The sequence below is a fragment of the Barbatula barbatula genome (genome assembly GCF_947034865.1).
Source record: "Barbatula barbatula genome assembly, chromosome: 2".
Lineage (NCBI taxonomy): Eukaryota > Metazoa > Chordata > Actinopteri > Cypriniformes > Nemacheilidae > Barbatula > Barbatula barbatula.
In genome coordinates this window covers 31,331,788-31,354,228 of record NC_136767.1, presented here as the reverse complement: position 1 = coordinate 31,354,228, position 22,441 = coordinate 31,331,788, and the positions used below count along the sequence as shown (strand labels likewise).

At 39.0% G+C, this 22,441-nt stretch overlaps 1 protein-coding gene across 1 annotated transcript in view; it reads left to right on the top strand.

Moving 5' to 3' along the window:
- LOC306903325 (voltage-gated potassium channel subunit beta-2) overlaps positions 1-18,903 on the top strand; it is a gene marked incomplete at both ends in the record, with an annotated part of 26,833 nt that extends 7,930 nt beyond the window's left edge. Inside the window, 12 exons of the mRNA XM_079472398.1 lie at positions 11,483-11,526; positions 13,314-13,351; positions 13,467-13,546; positions 14,392-14,436; positions 15,362-15,406; positions 15,671-15,873; positions 15,968-16,053; positions 16,477-16,597; positions 17,521-17,615; positions 17,702-17,822; positions 18,366-18,454; positions 18,814-18,903. Coding sequence (XP_079328524.1) covers positions 11,483-11,526; positions 13,314-13,351; positions 13,467-13,546; positions 14,392-14,436; positions 15,362-15,406; positions 15,671-15,873; positions 15,968-16,053; positions 16,477-16,597; positions 17,521-17,615; positions 17,702-17,822; positions 18,366-18,454; positions 18,814-18,903 — 1,057 coding nt within the window. The remainder of the gene's footprint in view (positions 1-11,482; positions 11,527-13,313; positions 13,352-13,466; positions 13,547-14,391; positions 14,437-15,361; positions 15,407-15,670; positions 15,874-15,967; positions 16,054-16,476; positions 16,598-17,520; positions 17,616-17,701; positions 17,823-18,365; positions 18,455-18,813) is intronic.
- Between the last annotated feature and the right edge of the window lie 3,538 nt (positions 18,904-22,441).

Below are 22,441 nucleotides of genomic sequence, written 5' to 3'. Positions count from 1 at the left end.
AAAAAGCCCATCGGCTCTTGCAACCAACTGAATGTCAGACTTCTGAACCAACAGCATCATCATTTTGGGGCATTTCAGCACCCACGGATAGTTCCCATTTATAATCTTTCTCTCTTTTTTTCTTTCTGTCTCTCTCTCGGTCTCTCTCTTTCTCTCTTTCTCTCTCTCTCTCTCTCTCTCTCTCTCGGTCTCCTCTCTCTCTCTCTCTCTCTCTCTCTCTCGCTCTCTCTCTCTCTCTCTCTCTCTCTCTCTATCTTTCTCTCGCTCTCTCTCTCTCTCTCTCGCTCTCTCTCTCTCTCTCTCTCTCTCTCTCTCTCTCTCTCTCTCTCTCTCTGTCTCGCTCTCTCTCGCTCTCTCTCTCTCTCTCTGTCTCGCTCTCTCGCTCTCTCTCTCTCTCTCTGTCTCGCTCTCTCGCTCTCTCTATCTCTCTCGCTTTCGCTCTCTCTCTCTCTCTCTCTCTCTCTCCTCTCTCTCTCTCTCTCTCTCTCTCTCTCTCTCTCTCTCTCTCTCTCTCCTCTCTCTCTCTCTCTCTCTCTCCTCTCTCTCTCCTCTCTCCTCGTCTCTCTTCTCCTCGCTCTCTCTCTCTCTCTCTCTCTCTCTCTCTCTCTCTCTCTCTCTCTCTCGCTCTCGCTCTCGCTCCTCGCTCTCGCTCTCTATCTCTATCTCTCTATCTCTCTCTCCGGTTTATGTGCAGATGTTCTTTGATGAGAGCAGATTTGTTCTCCCCCCCACCATGTCCACCACACAGCACGGCTGCGCTGTCACTGGCTGCCTCCTCTGCACTCCCTCGCTTTGATTGGCTTGCTGTAGTCTCTGTGCACCCCAATGCATCGAGCACAGCTTAGAAAAATATGTCAGCTGCATGACAGCGTACAAATGCCAGTCCACTTCCACTGTAAGTCAATTAGGCGGCATTTGTCATTGGACTGATTCAGAACGTAGAAACACTTCATCAGTCACACTAGAAATAAGATGCAGTGAGCAAAGCCCTCCTTTCTGATGCTTAGTTAAGATGTTTTGATGTGTGTGCTGAATCATATTTTGTGAGTTGCATGCCTCAGAAACAGAAGCACATCACCTTTGGTCTAAAAGAATAGTTGTGTGGTTTTGTTTGTTGTTACAAACAAAACACAACATTACATACAAACACAACATTATCACACTCCTTTTATCTGTGTGCCAGTGTGAATAATTGTGTGTTTTTAATATTCTTTAATGTTGAAATAGTGTGTCGGGTGAAGTCGCAGAAGCGTTTCCCAGCGTATGGACAACATTTTATAAAATCAAACAAACTGCTGATTATTCCGCAGCGGTCCTACTCAATTCACACATTAATCACTGAGGAAATCCGAGAGAGGGGCTTAGAGAAAGAGAGAGAGAGAGAGAGAGAGAGAGAGAGAGATTGGTTGGGTTGGTGGGGGTTCACAGAAGGTTTCATTGGGTTTTGAGTTGTCAGTATCTCGTCTGATGTCGCACTGAGCGGATTCGTTCGTTTCCATCACATCTCCGTCGACGGCGTTTCGTCATTTACGCGGTACACATGCAACGTTTCCCCAGCTGCGATTGATGTGATACAACCGACACAACACGACTGTGGAATATGGGCAATGCACAGCTGTCAAATTCTTCTCTGATCGCCCGCGATGATCACCATGGCTATGGTTACGCGTCGGCAACGCATCGCAATATGGAGCGGAACGCGTAAGAGCGCGCTGTGTGTCAGATAGTGACGGTCTCCAGATCATGCGCGCGTGTGTCTGTGTGTACTGTGTGTGTGTGTGTGAATCCGTCCGGCTCTATACCGATGGGCATGGCCCGGCGCGGGTGAACGTAAGCTCGACCGGTTCGCAGTGTCGTTAGGTGAAGCGGTACCGGCTGTTGCGCATCCTGTCGGTGGAAACCCAGTGCGGATGGGTGGTGGTTCCGAACCGCAAGGAGGCCCCCCCGCCTCGCACAGAGAGACCACCCGGATTCTGCAGTGGAATGCTTCGTCGCGGAGACGAACATCTTTACATATAGGAGAAGTGCAGTGGGCGACTGCATATAGGATGACTGTGCGCGCAACAGATTTGGGCCTGGACCGCGGCCAATCGTGACTTTTGCCTGGCGACACGAACGCGCACCCCACCGCGTCTGGACCCTTGCCCTCCGCGCAACAGCTGTAACTAAAGACCTAAATCTATCTATCTATCTATCTATATCTATCTATCTATCTTCAAACACGCCGATAAACTCAAGCGCACAGGGGCAGCAGGTGTGTAACGCTGGTCAGGATGCAGGTGTCATTTGCCTGTACGGAACACAATCTAAAGAGCCGCAGTGAGGACCGGTTGTGCGGCCTGAGAACTGCCCCTCCACCAGGGGGCAGCAGCGGGGGAGGTTCTGGAGGAGAAAGAGGCAGCGGACAGGGGGGTAACGGCAACTATGCACCTCAGGGCTCGGCAAAATCACGGGACGCCGTTGGGCCCCGCCCTCCGCCACAAGGCCACGCCCACATGAAAGAGGCGATTGGACGGCACAGTAGCATGAAATACAGGTAAGAAGGAGGGAGGGCGTGGCCGGACAGGTGGAGGTGTGTGGGTGAATCTCCTGACAATGTCAAAACATTTCACTGTGAAATAAAAAAACATATAATTAAAATGAAAAATCAATTGGGACAGTTTCGTTTATATTGTTATCATTATATTGATTGTTTTTAAACATTTTACTATTACGGTATCCATTTTATTTAACCGTTTTGATTTCCTCGTTGACCTACCAAAAGTATTTTATTTTTATTTAATTTATATTATTTGCTATTGCAATAAACTGTGATATTATGGTTATTTCAATATCGGTGTCAAATATGACCCAGACATCTTTTGGCAAGTTCAGTGATCACTGTATGTATATGGCAGCTCCCTCCGGATGATCTGGGTTATTTCAGGTGCCTTATGATTCATAAGGGCCCATTGACAGCCACTTCAACATTACCACTTGTGTGCAGACTTGAACGCTTGTGTTGTAAGAGACTTGAATGTGTGTCAAACGGGCAAGACAGTGAATCAGCTCCCGTGAGAGCAACGTGTGTGTGTTTGCTTGCATTGTTCACATTATTCCTTCAAGGGCCAATCTGTATGGATATAATATAAATGATGTGTGATTCTGTTGCAGATTTTAATGGTCGACAACAGTGATCATGCAAATTCTCCCAAAGAGCGTGAGTGCTGTGGTGGTTCTTGTTTTAATCACAAATTTGGGTGGTTATCTAACACACAGGCACACACAAATTTCACAGCTTGACTATGTTTATTGTCCATTAAGTCTTTAAAGAGCATATTTTATTGCATAATGGCTTTTGTTTGAAAATGATTCATTGCACACTTCGGGAGTTAAAACATGTGTGTGCGTGTATACACAGACTAATATTGTAGGGACAAATTTGTACCTGAAAGTGATCAAAACTTGACAAATCAGTCCAAAAGCATATGTAAAAACGCTATAAAACACTTTTTTTCAAATTTGTGAAAATGCAAAGAATGCACAGAAGTCTATGGAATGTCCTCAATTAGATGGAGAAGTAAATGTGTGTTTGTGTGTGTCCATAGAGAGACTTGAGAGACTTTTCATTATTGTATACATTCTGTTTATAAAGAACTGTTTGGATTTATAAAGAACAGCCACCGTATTGACTACTCACCATAATGAAAAATAACTTTGGATCAGCATTTTTTAAATAGCACTTTTTTTTGGCAGCTTCGTGTCAGTCTGTTTTTGGTTTAATGTGGAAGTTTGGTGATGTTTCTATAGTGCAATGAGCTCTTATATGTCAGGAACATTTAATTTCTCAATTCATCACACCTTGAATCCCCAAACTTTGTTTTTCAAAGTGCAAAAGGCGATTCAAATCACAGTTGACAATCGATGCCGCTTTATCACACATTGCAGTATGGGATACGGTAGTAGGGACAAAGTCCTCGTTCTCATTATGCGTACTATACTGCTGTGATTACGGTCATTAACAGCACTGTGCGTGCGTGCATGTGCGTGTTCATTATTCAAACATCACAATAAATGTGTGTGTGTGTGTGTTCACAAACTCTCTAATGACAAAAGGCCACACGTCGCCCAGAAAGCCGAATGCGTTTTGTTTATGTAATGCATGTATATACACCCATAGGAGCACAATTGCTGTGTAAAACTATTTGGATTAACAATAGCTGTAAAAACGATCATTTTGCTAATGATTCATAATTGCCGTGTTTAATAGCTGCTGTTTTTCCCTATGCATTATGAGAGGGGCTATTAAGAAACATATGCATCTAATGTCTCATCATCGGGGAATATGGCAGCTGTAATTTACATTTGCTTAAATTATGCCAGATAAATATTCATACACCATTTGTTTACCCTGTTCACTTGTCCGTTGTGGTTTAAATGTGTCCGAATGTACACACTGTGCTTTCTGGTGCCACGGAAAAATCACTTTGGGTAGCCATTGACTGTTTATGATAACGGAGCCATCCAAACACCATTAAAGGTCCAGTATGTAAAATTTAGGGGATCTACTGTCAGAAATGCATTATAATATATACATAACTATGTTTTTAAAGACCTTACATAATGAAGGGTTGTGTTTTTATCATCTTAGAATGAGCTATTTCTATCTACATACACCGCCGGGTCCTCTTACGTGGAATTCACCATGTTGTTTCTACAGTAGCCCTTAACGGACAAACTACTCTACAGAACGGATCTTGTAAATACGTTATTTCCTTCTGCAAAGAAGAGAAAACGTGACAACATCTTAGTTCTTTTTCAACCACCGTAGCGCTCCAAATATTCATCTTTAATTTTCGCTTGGACCTTTATTGCCATCTCGTGATATGAAACCTAAATGCATATGTCGCTCTTAAACATTTAAAACATGTTTTGATGCTTTTTTAAATATGTTATTGATGCACGCTTGGCGAGCGGTTACCCAACATCATCGTCATAAATATTCATTCATCTAAGAACAAAATAGAGCCAAACAGAAATCGATCGGGTCGGTGACATTGACGTTCAGTTCAAACTCCAACTGCTTAGCTAAGATTAACATTAAACCTTTTATCCGAGACAGTGTATGCACACTATAAAGCTGTCATACACTCTCTCTCTCCCCCATGAGGTGTTCGCAAATCACATCTCCGTCTGCTCCAGATGTCTGGTATGAAATTCAGTCTTATCTTAAAGATGTTCCTCTCAGCATTGATCCAACATTAAGTCATTAATGTTAACAAACTTTATTACATTATAAAATCATTTCAAAGTTAATTCGATCAGCAGACAAAATTCTATTTTTGCAAAATACGTCATGATCCGTGAAACACAATACAAATATTCGCTTCGAACCCCGTAACAACACATACGAGCGTCCGGTGAGAGTCAACATCACAGTTTCTCATCCCTTACTGGTGTTACATTGACGTTATTAACTGGATGAGCCAAGTTAATAGCCGACGTTGAAGACACTTCCGTCAAAGTCATGAAGACCGTCCCTAATGCAAACAAGTGTGAATGATTTCTAGTCTGGATAATAAAAGTGAATGGCATTTGCATTTACAGGTTAACACTCACAGTCCACGGGGGTTAAATGCATTTAGCAGCATCTCACTGTGTGGACACGGTTGAGCTATAGGTGAGATTACTGTGAGAATACTCTCAGGAGAAAAACCTAAAGCAGGAGACTTCCCCCTGAATGCTGACTGTATGAGAAATTGTGATATGACAGAGATATAATTAAGTCCAACTGTTTATGAAATGAAGTAAAACAGATTTGGTTTGAGCTGTAAACACCCTGCTGGGGATCTCAATAATGAAGTTGGTCATAGACGAACAGAAGCGAGTGTTGAGTTGGCAGTGGGATGCTGAAAGAATTGTCACGGTAGTTGGGTAAACATCTGGTGTACAGTTTTGTTTTGAGACAAAACTCAATTTGCTCAGTTTTGCTTGAAACTCAATTTGAATGAAATTCTATGTTTTCTGTATTAAAGAGGTCTTGAGTGTTCTGTTACAGTGACAGGACTCGTACAGTATATCCTTATGGACAACCACATGAATTTGACACATTATAACTATTTAATACATTATTACACTTAGCCGGTTTAACATGAGAATTTTAATGGGATTTATATTAAATTCCAAAACAGGGCCATGTGGTTTTGTACATCACTGCTTTATTTCCCAACCAATTGGTCACGAAACTGCCGTCCTTTACTAGGATTCTTGTTAATATGGGAGTTTTAATGTAATTTTGTGTTTATAAGTCCGTTTCAGAGTAGGAAGGCGTGAAAGAGAACTCAAGTTTAGTATTTTGACTCCCTGCCTGGCCTCGTGCTTATATTTCAAACAACCCGCGAGACCTGAAGGCTTTTAGTGATTATTCTTCATGAAAGCTGCATTGATTCAAATTTGAATTTTTATCAGTAGCGACTCGCAAATAAATAAGATTTAACGTGATGTGTAACGTACGTTAACATTTTGAATGTTTTGCAGTATTGTTAGAGAGCTTTATACAATAATATAGTGCTTACATTTTAAACACGTTTCCTGCATTAGCTTCACATGCTTACAATATACGCAACACATTTCGTTTGCTGTTTTGTACCTTAGCCGGGAAAATTCGTGTATTCTGCAGGCGGCAAAACATATTTTTTTGTTTGTTTTGCGTTGTCGGGCCATCCGATTCATCATAGCATTAAATGCCCCTACACCCGTGCATTAGGTGTCACTGATAGATAAGTGAATGGTTGAAGTAGGGGAAACGAAAATGAGTAAATAAATGCGCCGCTTTTCGCAATATAACATATCTGCGTATTCAGTTTATTATAAGCAAAAATGATATATGGATCACTGATCAGTTTTGCCAGTCGCACCGGTTCGCACCATTTGGAACAACTTGTCGCACTGGCAATTAAAATAGTCGAAAATGCAACCATTTAGTCGCAGTCTAGAGCCCTGTTTTTGCCATTAATCATTAGTATTAGTCATCCTTTTGGTTTGTCCCTGGGTTTGGCAAATGCTGTGTCTAACCAATAAAAAGTTAAAAAGCGCTTGTCAACTTTAAAAAGTACAGTGTTTTTTTTCTTTTTCGTGACAAACTGTGAATTTGGACATCCGAGGTTTTCAAAGGACAGCGACGACATCTGATACGTATATGTGGCTTTTCTGTAAATAATTATTTTGTGATCCAACCATGAGTTATGAGGTAGATGTTGAAATTGCTTCATTTGTAACGCTAGAAGATTAAAAGGTCAGGTCAAAGGTCGCATTCCATTGTGCGATGCAACTCTATAGACAGTTTCATCGGAGACAACATAAGTTAATTGAATACAATGAATATACAATAAAATATGAATTAATATTCATATAAAAATCTAAACTGGAAACAAAAGACTTCCCACGAGGGGGCAAAAGAAGGGACCAGGATAACTAAACTAAAACACTCACACGACTTTGACAGGACTAGAAAAATGACACAAGGTAAGGATGGCACCAAGGCAAACAAAGCACATGCATGGCAACAAAGCAAAACGGAACAGGACAGCAAACACAAGCACATTAAATAGGGAATAAAATAGGATTGGCATGAAATAATGACAATCAATAATGAGGAAATGAGAGGACGGGAACAAAGACAAGACCGGAGAGAGCGCATGGCATGCCAACACAACCAATGCCATATCTCTCTCCACACTAAACACGTGGGTCTGTCATCATCCCGCCACACGACGAAGAAAAACATGACCGAAAGAGGCAGAATCATAACAATTAGAAGCCCCTAGCCAGACCCATAACTTAACCCTTAACTTTGGGCCAGGCTCGTCTGTCCGATGAAACCGTCAAACCAATATGGCATATGTACATTTTCAGAGTACTAGCTTCACCAAAAATATTACATAAATAGTATTTGTATGATAGATTGCCATTCTAAACGTCCCCCCTACTCAGCATGTTCAGCAATTGCCTATGCTAACTCATTATAAAGGACATTAATCACAATGGGCTTTAAACAGCTTACAGACAGACACACTGAGCTCTCTCTCTCTCTCTATTCAATACTGTTCCATTCTTTCTCTGTATCACATTCCACCCTTTCACCTGTGTGTGTTTTCTTAATTCTGTCTGTGCTTGTCATTATTTCAGTCTCATTCTTTATCTCTCTCTCTCTCTCTCTCTCTCTCTCTCTCTCTCCACTGAGTTGTGGTGCACTGCAGTATTCTGGGAGCAGTGTGTCAGGGTGGTGTTCTGTTCTGCATTCTTTTCAATCTGCCGGATGTTTGTGTTCATCTGTGGTGACCGACTATATTCTGGCGAGCAGCATAAAGAGAAGATCATTGAAAGAATCAGTTTGTTTCATTATGGTTAAACAATTGCATATAGTATTAGAGAGACATGAGCTTTGTTTCAAATCCAGTGAGCCTCCGCAGAGCCCAACAATTTGCCTATGCTGAGCATATATGCATTTCAATTATATTGAATTATATTCAATGTAATTTAAACACGTCGGCGCTACAGAGCACCAAAACAGCCAAACATAAGAAAAGTTTCTTCCCTCAGGCCATCAACCTCACGAACAGTTAAATGTTCTCCTATATACTCATATTTATGTTGTTGAAATAATATTCAGCCATCCACATTTCCCTCATAACCCTTGTATATAGCACATCTGTACATTCCACATACTGCCTATTGTCCTTTTTGTCAAATGTGTATTGTCTCTCACATATTTATTTTATCTTTTTGTTACCTGTCCCTTTTAACTTTTTTACTTGTATGAGCCATGGAAGTTTAGATGTAATGCGATGTGGAAAAACTATTTAAGGTCCAAAAACGCTGTATTTTCCACATACTGTGGATGTTTGTATCTCCTCTTTGCCTCGCAGATTTTTTTGTGCTACGATTGGCCAGTGAACCAGTGCACAGTGATTGGTCGAATACTGCAAGTGTGTGACGGAAATGTAACGCCTCTCACCATATTTGGAACATCAGGCTACAAAGCAATTGTATTGACAGGTACGCCCACCTTACGTGCGTATACATTTGGGCGGTCTTAGCTAAATCACACCACGAACTGATGTAGATTTGTGGGGGTGTGGTTACACGAGGTGTCTGGGTGAGCATTGGCTTATAGATAGAATGCATCTTTTGTTCCGACACTTACATTTTTGCAATTTTACATGTCTAATACATGCATGGGCAACTTATAACACGCCAAAGAAAAAACATGTAGTCGCGCCATATGACCCCTTTAAATGATTATATTTAGTAATAGTGCGAAAAGAGAAACATCAGTTTTTATTAATTTTCTTAAATTATGTTGTATTGTGCATTTAAGTTATCTGTATTTGCAAATGACCTCTGCATTCATGTTTACATTATTCAACATTTCTCTCACCTCTGTCATCTGACATTTTGGATAATTTTTCTGTACATTGTGGCAGTGCATTCTGGGATTGCATTCTCTGTGAAGAATATGATGCTGCCATTTTACCGTTATTTGACTATAATACGGTATTGTTCAGGCGACATTGTTAAATAATAAAAACAAACCCTCTGTAGGCAGCGCGCAAGGCTTTGAAAACCCACCGTGATCAAATGTGTCTATTTTTTATCCTTTTTTTTACAGTAGGTAACTAAACATTCTTAAACATTATTAAGAAATAAAGATAAGATAAATGGTTTGAATATGGCACAGTACAGAGCTAAAGGTGCTATGCCTTTGAATGCCATGTACTGTAAATGTGTGAATATTCTGAAGCAGAGAGAGATTCGGTTTGAGCATCCCAGCGGCGTCTCATCACATGCATGCACACAGATTCATGCGAGTACATGATTCAGAGCTGTAATGCAGGGCTGTGCACAAAAGGAAAGGACAGCAAAGATGACTGGGAAAATGAGGAAAATATTTGTGTGTCAGCATGGATGAGCTTTTCTTCTCTCTCTCTTGATGTGATGAATAGATGTTTGCATTGCTTTCTCACACAACATTAATGATTCATGCAGCTAATTCTCACCGTTCGGGCTGGTAATATGTCTTTATCAGTGTAATGAACAGTCCGTTCCATGCGCGCACTCACACACACATGCTGGACACAAACAAATACACAGTTGCAAGGCTAAAAATAGACCGGCTGGGCAAACAAAAATAGATGTGGAGAAGAAACAGAACAGCTTCGTGGATCTAAAGATGCTGACAATCTATCTGCCTCTGTCTGTCTCTCTCTCTCTGTGTGTTGAACACATTCTGTAGTGTAAGCGAGCAGTCGATCTGATGTTCAGCCTCCGCTGTACGAACGGCATGCGAGGATGATACTCGTACCTTCATTATGAATCTTTTCGCTTTGTTATCCCTTGTGAGGAATGACGATGCGTTCACTTCCATAAAAAAGACATTTCATAAAGCCAGTTAAATATAGATATTAGAAATGGATAGTTCCAACTCTGATCCGATTTCTGGGCTCATTAAACAACCACTCATAATGCTCTGGTAAGCATATACTTTCGCAACGCACTGTAAACCATTTAGAGCACCTTAGCAACTGCAGAGCAACACCCTAGCAACTGCATATTATGTCCTTGTAACCACTCAATACTCAGCACGTATGGGTATGATTTAGCACTACAATGTTACGATATAGTAAGACATAAATACAACCCTACAGATATTTGTATAGTCAGTAACAATTGTGATAATGCGTTCAATGGATTTGGTAATTTTCCTTATTTCTGTCCTCATACTGTTTGTTCTGAAATGTATTTTCTATGAAGCTGCTTTGCAACAATGCCAAATAAACTGAATGCAAACTGGATCAGGGCGACATGTCTTACTGCTGAAAGAAAATGTCTCTTTTCTCATATTAATGTTGTGGCTGTTTTAAAGCAGAAAAGCTTTTTACTGAAATGTCATTATTTGGCTGACACTTAAATCCAATGCGACTTATGTTGCATGCATGCTATGCATTTGCTCGGTATGCATGTTCGCTTGGAATCCAATCCACAACCTTTCTTTCTTTTTCTTAAATCCAGCCATCATTTGATTGCTAATCGGTGGGAAAGTGGTCCGAGGGTGCAAGAGGTCCTCATTCTGAAGAACATCTGACAGGGCAGAAATCTGGGTCATCAGAATTGTTGGTCCTATGAGCAAAACCGTGTATATTTATAATGTGTTAATCCTGTAATAGTTTATTTTGTCAACATTTGCGTGCACTATATCAATGACCTTACAGCTAATAGGTGAACTAAAAACTACCGTACAAATGATTCCTTTTAATAAAATGGGATTTTAAAATAGTTTGACAGATTAAAAGTGAGGATTTCATTCTTGTTTGTTGGTACTATACATGTATTCTTTGTTCGTCAAAGAAACATTCATGCATTTCTTTCTTAATTCTTTATAGTCTTATATATTTATAGTGAGAATTGTTTCACAAGCGTGAGAACACTTTTCTCTCTCTTTCAGAAATCTTGGGAAATCCGGCCTGCGTGTTTCCTGCTTGGGTCTCGGTGAGTAATGAACGTCCAATTGAATCTTCTCTGTCTCGCATCAGAGGATCATTAATGCTGAAAACCTTTCACAGTTCAGCTCCTGAAGTTATGTTTTAGTTGTTTCAGTGATCAACTTTATCTCGGATATTTCTTCTATAATTACTTGAGATGAATACAAAATGAAGCATGAGGAAATGATTGACATACCATACGAGTTTATGAGATATAGGGAGGATAGCATACCTCAGATCATTTGATTCGTGTCAATTTGATGGGAAATAACTTTTTATTGTAGACGTATTTATATTAGCTTTGCTGAAATCTTATTTCAACTCATGTTAGATATTATTGCATAGATCTTCTAAACAGAAGGGGATTTAAAAGCATACAGTACTTCGACTAAAAATAAAAATGATGTCATCATTTACTCATCCTCGTGTTTTTGTGTTCATAGTTCATAGTTAAAAGTTCACGTTTATTTATTAAGCACACTTAAAAACAACAAGCGTAGCACCAAAGTGCTGTACAACGTATAAACACAATTTACAGTATAAAAAACAACCTGAAATAAACAAGAACTCATAAAATCCAAATTAAAAGCCTGCAAGGTAGTAACTATAAGATCCCAATGTTCTCAAGCAACACCACAACCTAAAGAGAAAAAGTGAGTCTTCAATCTAGATTTTAAAATGCTTTATCGCTCTTAGTCTTTAATCTGGACCGAGGAACAGAAAGGAGCAATTGGTTTCCAGAGCGGAGAGATCTTGATACCGAATATGGTTTAGGGAGGTCAACAATGTACTGGGGTGCAAGCCCATGCAGAGTTTTGAAAACAAACAACAAAACCTTAAAATCAATTCTGTATTTAATTGGTAACCAATGCAGGGAAGTGAGCACAGGAGTAATGTAATCTTCCTAGTGCTTGTCAAAGGTCTAGCTGCCTAATTCTGGACCAGCTGCAAACAATGTAAGGAGGAATGAGATAGACCCATGTATAATGAGTTTCAGTAATCAAGCCGACATGTAACTAGTGTGTGTATCACTACTTCTAGGTCCTTCTTCGAAATAAACTTTTTTCTAATTTGCCAGTGGATCGGAGATAAAAAAGCTTCCTTTGACGGTATCTGTATCTGTTTGTCAAATAATAAATCAGAGTCAAAGACAACACCTAGGTTCTTGACTCTGTTCTGCAGTGTTAAAGACAAGGAACCTAGTTGGTTTCCAATCTCAGAGACACACAATGAAGACCCAAAAGCAATGGCCTCAGTTTTGTCATCGTTTAACATTAAAACGTTTTCTGACAGCCATTTTTGAACTTCCTCTAGACAGGAGATAAGATTTAAAATCGAGTTTCCATTGCTGGACTTGTCGTCAGCATAACAATGATAAGAGACATCGTGTTTCTGAAAGATAGATCCAAGAGGAAACATGTATAATGAAAAAAGCAGAGGACTCAAAATGGAACCTTGTGGGACACCACATGCAATCAATGTTGAGGACATTTAACATGTGGTTGGTTATCAAAGTTCTTCAAAATATCTTCTTTGTGTTCTGCAGAATAAAGAAAGTCGTACAGGTTTGGAATGACATGAGGATGAAAAAAATGATGAAAGAGATTTTCATTTGTGGGCAAACTATCCTGCATTGCTGTTCAGGAGAAAAAATGGAGATATTTAAAAGATCTCATTTGTGTTTTCTACTTTGGCACGTGTAGTTTTCTGCTCTTCTGCATACTTTCATATATTTCCACGAATCCATGTGATTTCTTTATCCAAAAGTTTAACACATATCTCCTTCTGTTACAGGTACCTGGGTGACATTCGGCTCTCAGATCTCTGATGAGGTGAGCTGATGTTCAGCATCAAGTTAACTTTGTTCTCTGACATAGATATTTAAGTTTCTTTCTTCAGTGTAGTTTTCACACCGAAAGACCTGATCCCTGTCATCTTATGTTTTAGATGGCAGAGAGTTTAATGACGATAGCCTTTGAGAATGGAGTGAATCTGTTCGACACGGCTGAAGTATACGCTTCAGGCAGGTAGGATTGCCATCTGTGACCTTATATTCTATGTTTGTTCCCTTCTGTCTGTGTTTGTAGGGTTTTGACTAGAACAACATATTAAGAACATTTTAATGTTAATCGCACTCACAGGGTCTCTGTTAAACTAAACATAAGTGACAGTGAGGTCAATCTCAACAGAACATGAAGGGTGAGATTAATGTCATAACACAACATGAATAAGTTTAAGCATCAGATGAATACAGCCCAAGAGCTCAGACCAGACAGATTTCAGCCGCTCCGTCTGAAAATTCTGTCATAGCTGTCTTCACTCATTGTTGGTTATTGTAGGTCGTGCCATCATGGTATTGTTTTCACCCCGAGGGGGCATTTACACATCTCTCGTCTCTATTTCCACAGCATCTCTTCATACTCCTCTGGTCTCTGCTGTCATACTGTTGCCCTTCTCATATTCGTCTCTGTCGCTTTGTTTTCTAATTATGATATTATAGCGCGTCTGATTGTTTATTTTTTATAATTTCATACAGTCTCTTTGTGGATAAAAGTCGAATATGAAACAAATACTAAGTTTCATGTCGATTTGACATTGTTAAGCATGCTCAATGCTGATTGGCCGATTGTGACTGCCCTGATAGACTCTTATTGGACGCCGGGCAGAGACACAACACAGGTCTATTGGTCGAAAAAGCTCAATTTAAAAAAATCTAATTAGGCATGATTTTGGCTGGCATTCAGGTCTGAATTTCCTTTCATATTGACAGATATTTTAACAGAACAGAAAGACAGAGATGATAATGAATATACGGTCACTTTTGTCAGTGAAATGATCAAATCAACTGATTATGTGTCGTTCTTTTCTGCAGGGCTGAAGTCACTCTGGGGAACATCATTAAAAAGAAAGGCTGGAGGTGACCTGTTTTATTCTAATGTCTCACTTTCTATAAACATCCTGGGAAATCAATTTTAATATATGAAAGAATAAATCAACTCTCTATACAATGAGTCTGCCCATGCAATTTTAATGTGAAATATCGTGCTGTACCTTTGCGTAAGAAGTAAAAAAAAGATTTTATAATCAGATTAAGATGTGTATAGAATTTGTGGGGCAAGTTTAATTATCCTTTTTAAAATAATTCAATTAGCTTTTATTTTTATATTCATGTTAATTTTAGATTGTTTTTAACTATTTTGCTTATTATTTATTTTTGGGATGTTTTAATGTTGATAATTTGGTTGAATTAATTTTCATTTCTACTATTATCTTTTATTAATTTAGTTTTTATTAACAGTTCATATTTGAGTGCCTTTTAATTTTTAATATTGTTATATTGCTAGGTTGAATTTATTATTATTTCTATCATTATTTTGTTATAATTTTTTATTTATGTTTAAGGTTAGTTTCCAATCAATCATTTGAACACCTTTTTAAATATTGCTATTTAGTTTGAATTTATTTTACTTTTAGGTTCGTTTTTTTTAAATCAGTTAACTTTAAATCCTTTTAGCGCCTCAAATTAAACTTATTTCAGCTTTGCTAAGACAACATTTTAAATGTTCTTTTAGTTTAAGATTTTTAAACTAGTAACTTTGTATTAGCACCTATCGTATATTGCTCTTTTGTGACATATCGCTTACTGCTCCCTGAACTCTTTGTAAGTCGCTTTGGATAAATCGCTCATTGCTAAATGACTAAATGTAAATGTTAAATAATATTTAGGACTGTGTTTTATTTGATTCTAATAACAGAAATGTCTTAATAGTTTTAGTTAACAATAATAGCCCTGAGTCGCTCATATTATCAACCGATCTCTCTATTAAAAAAATGTGTTTCAGACGGTCCAGTTATGTCATAACAACTAAGATCTACTGGGGAGGACAGTGAGTATGCGTTTAATTACAAAATGCACACATTCAGACAAAATGTTTCTAAATGAAGCAGGTGCAGTATATAAATTGTGAAATTATTCCAAGGTTTGATGAATGACATCCATTGATAAATGTGTGTGTGAATTAAAACACTCGTTGACTTTTTTCTAATAAATACATAAGTAAAATGCACATGCATTCAAGCATAACCCTTGACATGTTTTTAATTCATATCATGTTGAAAACCATCATTTTGTTTCCATGAATGATGCACAGGGCAGAGACAGAGAGAGGGCTGTCCAGAAAACACATCATCGAAGGTAAAGTGCTGTTAATCGATCGTGATAATGAAGGTTTGGGTTTTGACGTCAGTGACAGTGATGTATCCGCAGGTCTCAGAGGTTCTCTATCCAGACTGCAGCTGGATTATGTGGATCTCGTCTTTGCCAATCGAAACGATGTGAACAGTCCCATGGAAGGTCTTTCATTTCTCTTGTGTCTTTCAGTCAAGTTAACACGAATGCAATGTAAATGTCACATCCCTTATCAAGATCGCTCTTGTGTGTTTTACAGAGGTGGTACGTGCCATGACATTTGTTATAAACCAGGGTATGGCCATGTACTGGGGCACGTCACGCTGGAGTGCAATGGAGATAATGGTGTGTTCTGCTTTAAAGCTAAAATGTTAAAATGCCTTCCTGTTTCATCATCACATATTTACTATTTTATATAATTTTTTTATCAATATATACGATATATTAGCATTTTTGTTTTAGGGTTTTATTTAAACACATTTGGCACAAACCTAACCGAATATCTGTCCTCGCACGCATCAAGAAACATCAAGCCATGTATAGTTTATTTATGAGAATGATGACATGCTTTTAAAGCAAAATACTTCACTATTAGATTTACTATAAGCGCATAAGACAGTGATAAATACTGATGCTGGAGGGTAAGTATATTGTTGATGGCGTAAATGTCAAATGTATGGGTCTAACCTAATGCAATGACGTTCATATATTTTAGGTGTCCACATGGAAGACATTTGAACATGTTTATGTGTGTGTTCCTGTGGTTAGGAGGCATACTCTGTAGCGAGACAGTTTAACCTGATCCCACCCGTCTGCGAACAGGCCGAGTATCATTACTTTCAAAGGGATAAAGTCGAAGTACAGCTCCCGGAGCTTTACCACAAGATCGGTGAGTAGACAGCGAGTCTTCAAGTTGTTTTGCGGAGGGCCGGTGTCCTACAGATTCAACCCTCATTAAACACTCAATCGAGGTCTCGCTAAGCCAAGTTGGAGAAAACTGTGCAGGACACCGGCCCTCCAGGACCTACTTTAGACGCACCTGAAAAAGCCACTGGTTCAGTGAACTGAAATGTCAAACAGAGCTCATTAATATAAAAATAAATAGCAGAAGTATCGGTTGAAATGGACAAAAGAGTCAACCACTTTAAATACTTCTCAGTAAGGCGTTCACAGATAGAGCGATAGTTCACCCAAACATGAAAATTCCAACCCTGTATAAATGTCTTTTTTTCTGTTATTCACAAAAGAAGATATTTAATATCCAAGCATTTATTGGGCACTATTGACTTCTATGGTATGACAAAAATGACTATGGCAGTCAATGGTGCCCCAGAACTTTTTGTTTTCCTGCGTTCTTCTAAATATTAGATTTTGTGTTTAAGTTATTTATGCAGGTTTGGAAGGACTTGAGGGTGAATAAATGATGACAGACGTTTCATTTTTGGGTGAACTATCACTTTCATTAACAATATATTGATTTGTTATTATTCTGTAGCCGATGTGTTTAAATTGATCCAAATTCTTGTGACAAACACGGCAAAAAAACGTGCATTTTGCGATCGATGTGATGCTGTTTGAGATTTCGGTCACAATGATGTTTCTTATACGGCAGCGTTATTTCTGAATGATTTTAAAACGCCAACGTCTTGTTTGGGAGCTGGGTAAGGTTTTGAGCAAAGTCTGGGAATATTTATTGAAATGCTTCAGTAGCTTCAGTAGTCTTTTTATACTTTAATACTTCAATGAGTGTTTTTCGATGGGACCCGGTCTCACAGCATCAATCTTAAATACTATTCGATTTATCCATGTCAGGTGTGGGAGCAATGACATGGTCACCTCTGGCATGCGGACTCATCACAGGAAAATACAGCGATGGCGTTCCCGACTGTTCGAGGGCCTCAATGAAAGTGAGCGTTAAGAGTGTGTGAACACCTGTCGACATTTCCTCTGTGTGTATTCATGTGCGTAACACGATTGTGTGTGTGTGTGTCAGGGATATCAATGGCTGAAGGAGCGAGTACACAGTGAAGAAGGACGCAGACAACTGGCCAAAATAAAAGAGCTCCATCTAGTGGCAGACAGGTTGGGCTGCACAGCTGCGCAGCTTGCGATCGGTAAGACAGAACGCAACCCGACATGCTTTACTGTCCCTCGAGAGGACACCGACAGGGATGTTACGCACAGATACACAGAAGTTTGTCACAGCTTTTAGTAGTAATAGCTGTTTGGCAGTGGAAACTTTGTTAACGCCTGAGAATGGGACTCACTTGTCACCTGCTCCAGATGCCCACAAATCAATTAACACCAAGCTGACAGAGCAGAAGCGTGTGGACTACAGAGAGATTTCAGCTATTGTTTAAGCGTTTCACCCGCTGTGTGAAATTGCAGACCACGTATTTTGAGGATTTTAAAACCCAGCAGAACTCTCTGGTTGCTTTTGCAGTGAACTGAACCGATCAATAAGCAAATCATTGTTTATTTAGCCAATAAACGGTTTCGTGGGACGCACATTCACACGCATTTCCCCGCCTTTCAGCAAGGATTGTTGAGCATCACCTAATTAATATTCATGAGCTGATGAAGGTCTCAAAGGTTCTTTATAAATAAAGCGTCATTTACCTCCTTGCACATTGAAGTCTCTCTCATCTCTCGTTCAGCCTGGTGTTTACGTAGCGAGGGGGTCAGTTCAGTACTTCTTGGTGTCTCCAACACAGACCAACTTCTTGAGAACCTCGGAGCCCTGCGGGTAACAAACACACACACATATTAACATATAGTGTTATAGTGTCCGGTTTCCGGACAGGGCTTAAGTCTCGTCCCAGACTTACTTAAATGTTAAAGGTGTCTTGATCGAAAACAATCTACACTGACATATATTCAAATATATATGTGAGATTGTTTTGTCTTAGATACACAGAGTAATGTTTTTTTTGTAAAGTATGTTTTTAAAAAACAACTTGAATATCCTCTATTCTCTATTCACTAAATCCTAGTCCTGGTTTCAGTTAATCTCTTTCTGGGAACACACACAGATGAACACACAGACATGCACTCAAAGACTCACAACACATGTTCCCTAATTCATTATTGTCATGTTCCCCACAGGTTCTGTCCCAAATGACTCCGAACACCGTAGGCGAGATAGATGCACTCCTGGGCAACAAGCCTCACTCCAAGAAAGAGTCGCGTGCGTGAGAGAATGAGACATTTGCCGAAATACTTTCAGCCGGAAAAAGAAAAGGAAAGCGGAAGGGAGAAAAGACTGAACGCGGCGTCCCATCGCTTCTCTGCTCTCCCGTATATTACAACGCCTGCATGCCTTCTGCAACCTGCTTTCTGCCCATACCACACCGCTCTCTGTAACCCAACTCAAATATCCAGACATAGCTACAAACAAAACGTGCAGACTGCACGCAGAAATGCGACGAACAAGATCTTTCTTCACTTGGAGACACCCAAATATTTGTCTTCCAGGAGGAAGTCTTGCAGAAACGGGAAATAAAGGAGGCGAATGACAACTTCATGACCCCTCTCGCCCCTTTCCTTCATCAGTGGACGAGCTGTTATGAGAGAGCGTGTGTTGAGGCATGAACAAGTGTTTGTACGTGTGCATGCAGTGACACTTCAAATCAAACTCGATGGCCGGCGTGCACCTCAAAAACCAGACGCCACGTCTCACGGTGTGGACAGCGCAATAGCCGCTCGACGTTGCCAGATGTTTACGAAAGCTGCTTGTCGCATTTGTTGGGACGTGCACTGTCTGTCGAGATGCAGAAAAGCATGGACGACTCTACAGCGTGTGACAGGAACACGCAGCGACTGCAGATGGCTGGTTGGACACATCACAAGTCTTCCTCCGTTTCCCTCCTTTCCATCTCTCCTTGTGTTTACAATGGTGCACCTGTCCCTTTAAGAGAATCTGTGCAGTTGTAGGAGGGGTGTGTGTGTGTGTGTGTGTGTGTGTGTGTGCGTGTGCACGTGCGTGTGCACGTGCGTGTGTGTGTATGTGTGTGTGGTGCCTCACAAATATGTTCATAGCCAATTCCTTATTTACCCAAAAAATTATATTTGAATGTGACATTGTTATATAGTGACCTGAAAATGTATTTGGGCACTTAAGCCACACATCACATCTTATGGTTTTTATTGTTTTTGACAAAAGAATCCCAATTTCATTCAATTGTAACATTGTTACAATAGACGTTTGTTCATGCTCAGCATGATTTGACGTGTCGCTTGAAAGTCCTGGTTCATTTTAAGGCCATGTATGTGAAAATGAACTGAAATATAAAGGACACATAAATATTTACATCCCATATTTTTGTCATTTTAGAGACTTTTGTGGTAATGATATAATTTGGTCTTTTGGCATATGACTGTATGAGAACAGTGTGCCGATGGGATTTTGGCCCATTTTTATAGGCAGATTTGCTTCGGGTCATTTTTTGGCAAAGGATTGAGATCTTTGTTATTTTTCTTATTAAAGTTGATAAAAATGTTACTAAATTGATTTATATAGCAATGTTAACAAATAAATAATAAAATGACAAACCGCACAAGAAAATTGCTAGAAATTAAACAAAAAATAACATGAAATATAAAATGTGAAAATAAAAGCGAATTCAAAATACATATAAAACTGACAACAAAACTATTATAAATCCGGTAACTTTAATCTGCAGACTATAGTGTTCATGTGGACAGTGAGGGTGTGGTCGCTAACAATCTTATTCGCAATCTTTTCCTTATTTTCTGATCTATCGCTTTACAATCTAATCAATAAGGATGCCAAAAGGTTTAAAACAGGCAAAAAAGAGTAGGCCAACGCTAAAGAAGATTCCATAAAAATAACAAAAAAAACTCTGAAAGCTGGAGAAACAGAAGTATACCGTTAAATATTTATTTTCCTGTAAAATTACGGGATATAAGGATATGAAATAGTTTTCCTTGTTTTTCTTGTAAATTTGTTGTCTTTTTCTGTAATTTTACTATTTTTGAAAATATTTCAAAAATACATTAATATATTTTTTTAAACATACTTTTTTTTTACATTTTACGTGGAAACTTTCTGTAAAATTATGGGACATTGTATGTTGTGCATAAAACGACTTCACAAATTTATAATTTCAGTGCTTGGAAAAAAATAAAACTACATTTAAATGTTGAATATGTAAATCATTGAAATAAGAGAATCGGATGTGAATAATTTAGCGAGGCATCATACATGTATGTTTGCGCGTGTGGAGCATGGCTTCTGTGGTCAGCGTCCTTTGCACTAAGTGGACAGTGTCATAATTGTACGATTATAGTTCACAAGTAGTCATGACGGTTAACATGACCAGAGAACTGTGCTAGTATTGATGTGTGTTTGACACACACATGCTGCGTCAGTGACAATGAAAAGCGAAGCACTTCACTAGTTTGTGTGTTTGGGTTTGTTTCATTATTTCGAACAGGCACCGATGAGACTCCTGCACATTGGCTGGATTCAATGAATATTTACTGTCTATTTAACTTAGCCAACATTGTATATCACAATGCGCAGTGCCACACAACAAGGTTGTCCAATCCAACGCATGTTACATGTGACAAGCACCGGCCTATACTTTGTTCAGACGGCCAGCAAAAATCTGTTGTCTGTTTAGTTAAATCGTAATAAGATAATGTAATATGATTCACTTGGTATTTACTGCATCGTCAAATAGATTTTGTGACTTACAAAAAGATGTGCAGAAAGTTAACAAAAACAAATCAGATTTAAGTGCTTTTTGAACAAAGATTAGGACTTTGTTTGGGACAAGATTAGGAGACAAAATAAAACACAAAAAGTTTCAGCACAATAAACGGGTATAGACATTATTTGACCCTTTATTTGTGTAAAATCATTTAAATTCTTTAAGTTCAAGTTAATGCCATCGAAATGTTTGACATTGATTTTAGATAGAAATTGTCCTGAGACCAGTTTTTTAAGAAATAAAGGTTAATGGTCAAACTGGGCCACTTTTACGCGGGGTAACATAAATCCCTTTATTCTTTACTTGTAATGCAAATTTACCAGTCTGTACTCTCTCTAATGTCTCTTTGTATTTATATTCCCCGATGACTTATGTAAGTATTGTACCCGAGTTGGTTATGGAAATATGTTTGGCATCTATGTTAGAAAGAAAAGGCTTATACGACAACTGATTTTTTTAAAGACATGCATAACCATTAGCAAGACTGGACTATCATTAGTTTACAGAACTAATACATTTAGTGCACTCCCTCATATGGTAATTTTGCCTGAATATGTTAAAATTTACTGTCATGCAACAAGAGAAAAAACGTGAAAAAGAAAAATACTAACAAGAACAAGCCCTGTACTGAATGTATTTTGCTTGCCTTTAAAATGTGTGGAGAAAACTGTTGTCACGGGTGTCATTTATATCAACAGCTTACACTTACCAACACACACACATACGTCTTTGTTTAAGGATGCTGTAAATTAACCTACAACACAGGTGTACATCACAGGTCACTCAATACAGAAATGTTAAAGGCATTTTAACCACACCTGACAGTCAGAGAGTAACTTGAAAGCCAACATTGTTTTTAAAAAGACAGAGTTAAGTGCCTCTAGGACAAATAGAGCCGTATGCAAAGTATTTGCTGGGTGTGTAGTTGAACTGCATCAAACAGCTGGAAGTTTAACATGCCAGTGACTTTATCTAATAAAATAAATGTTACACTACAC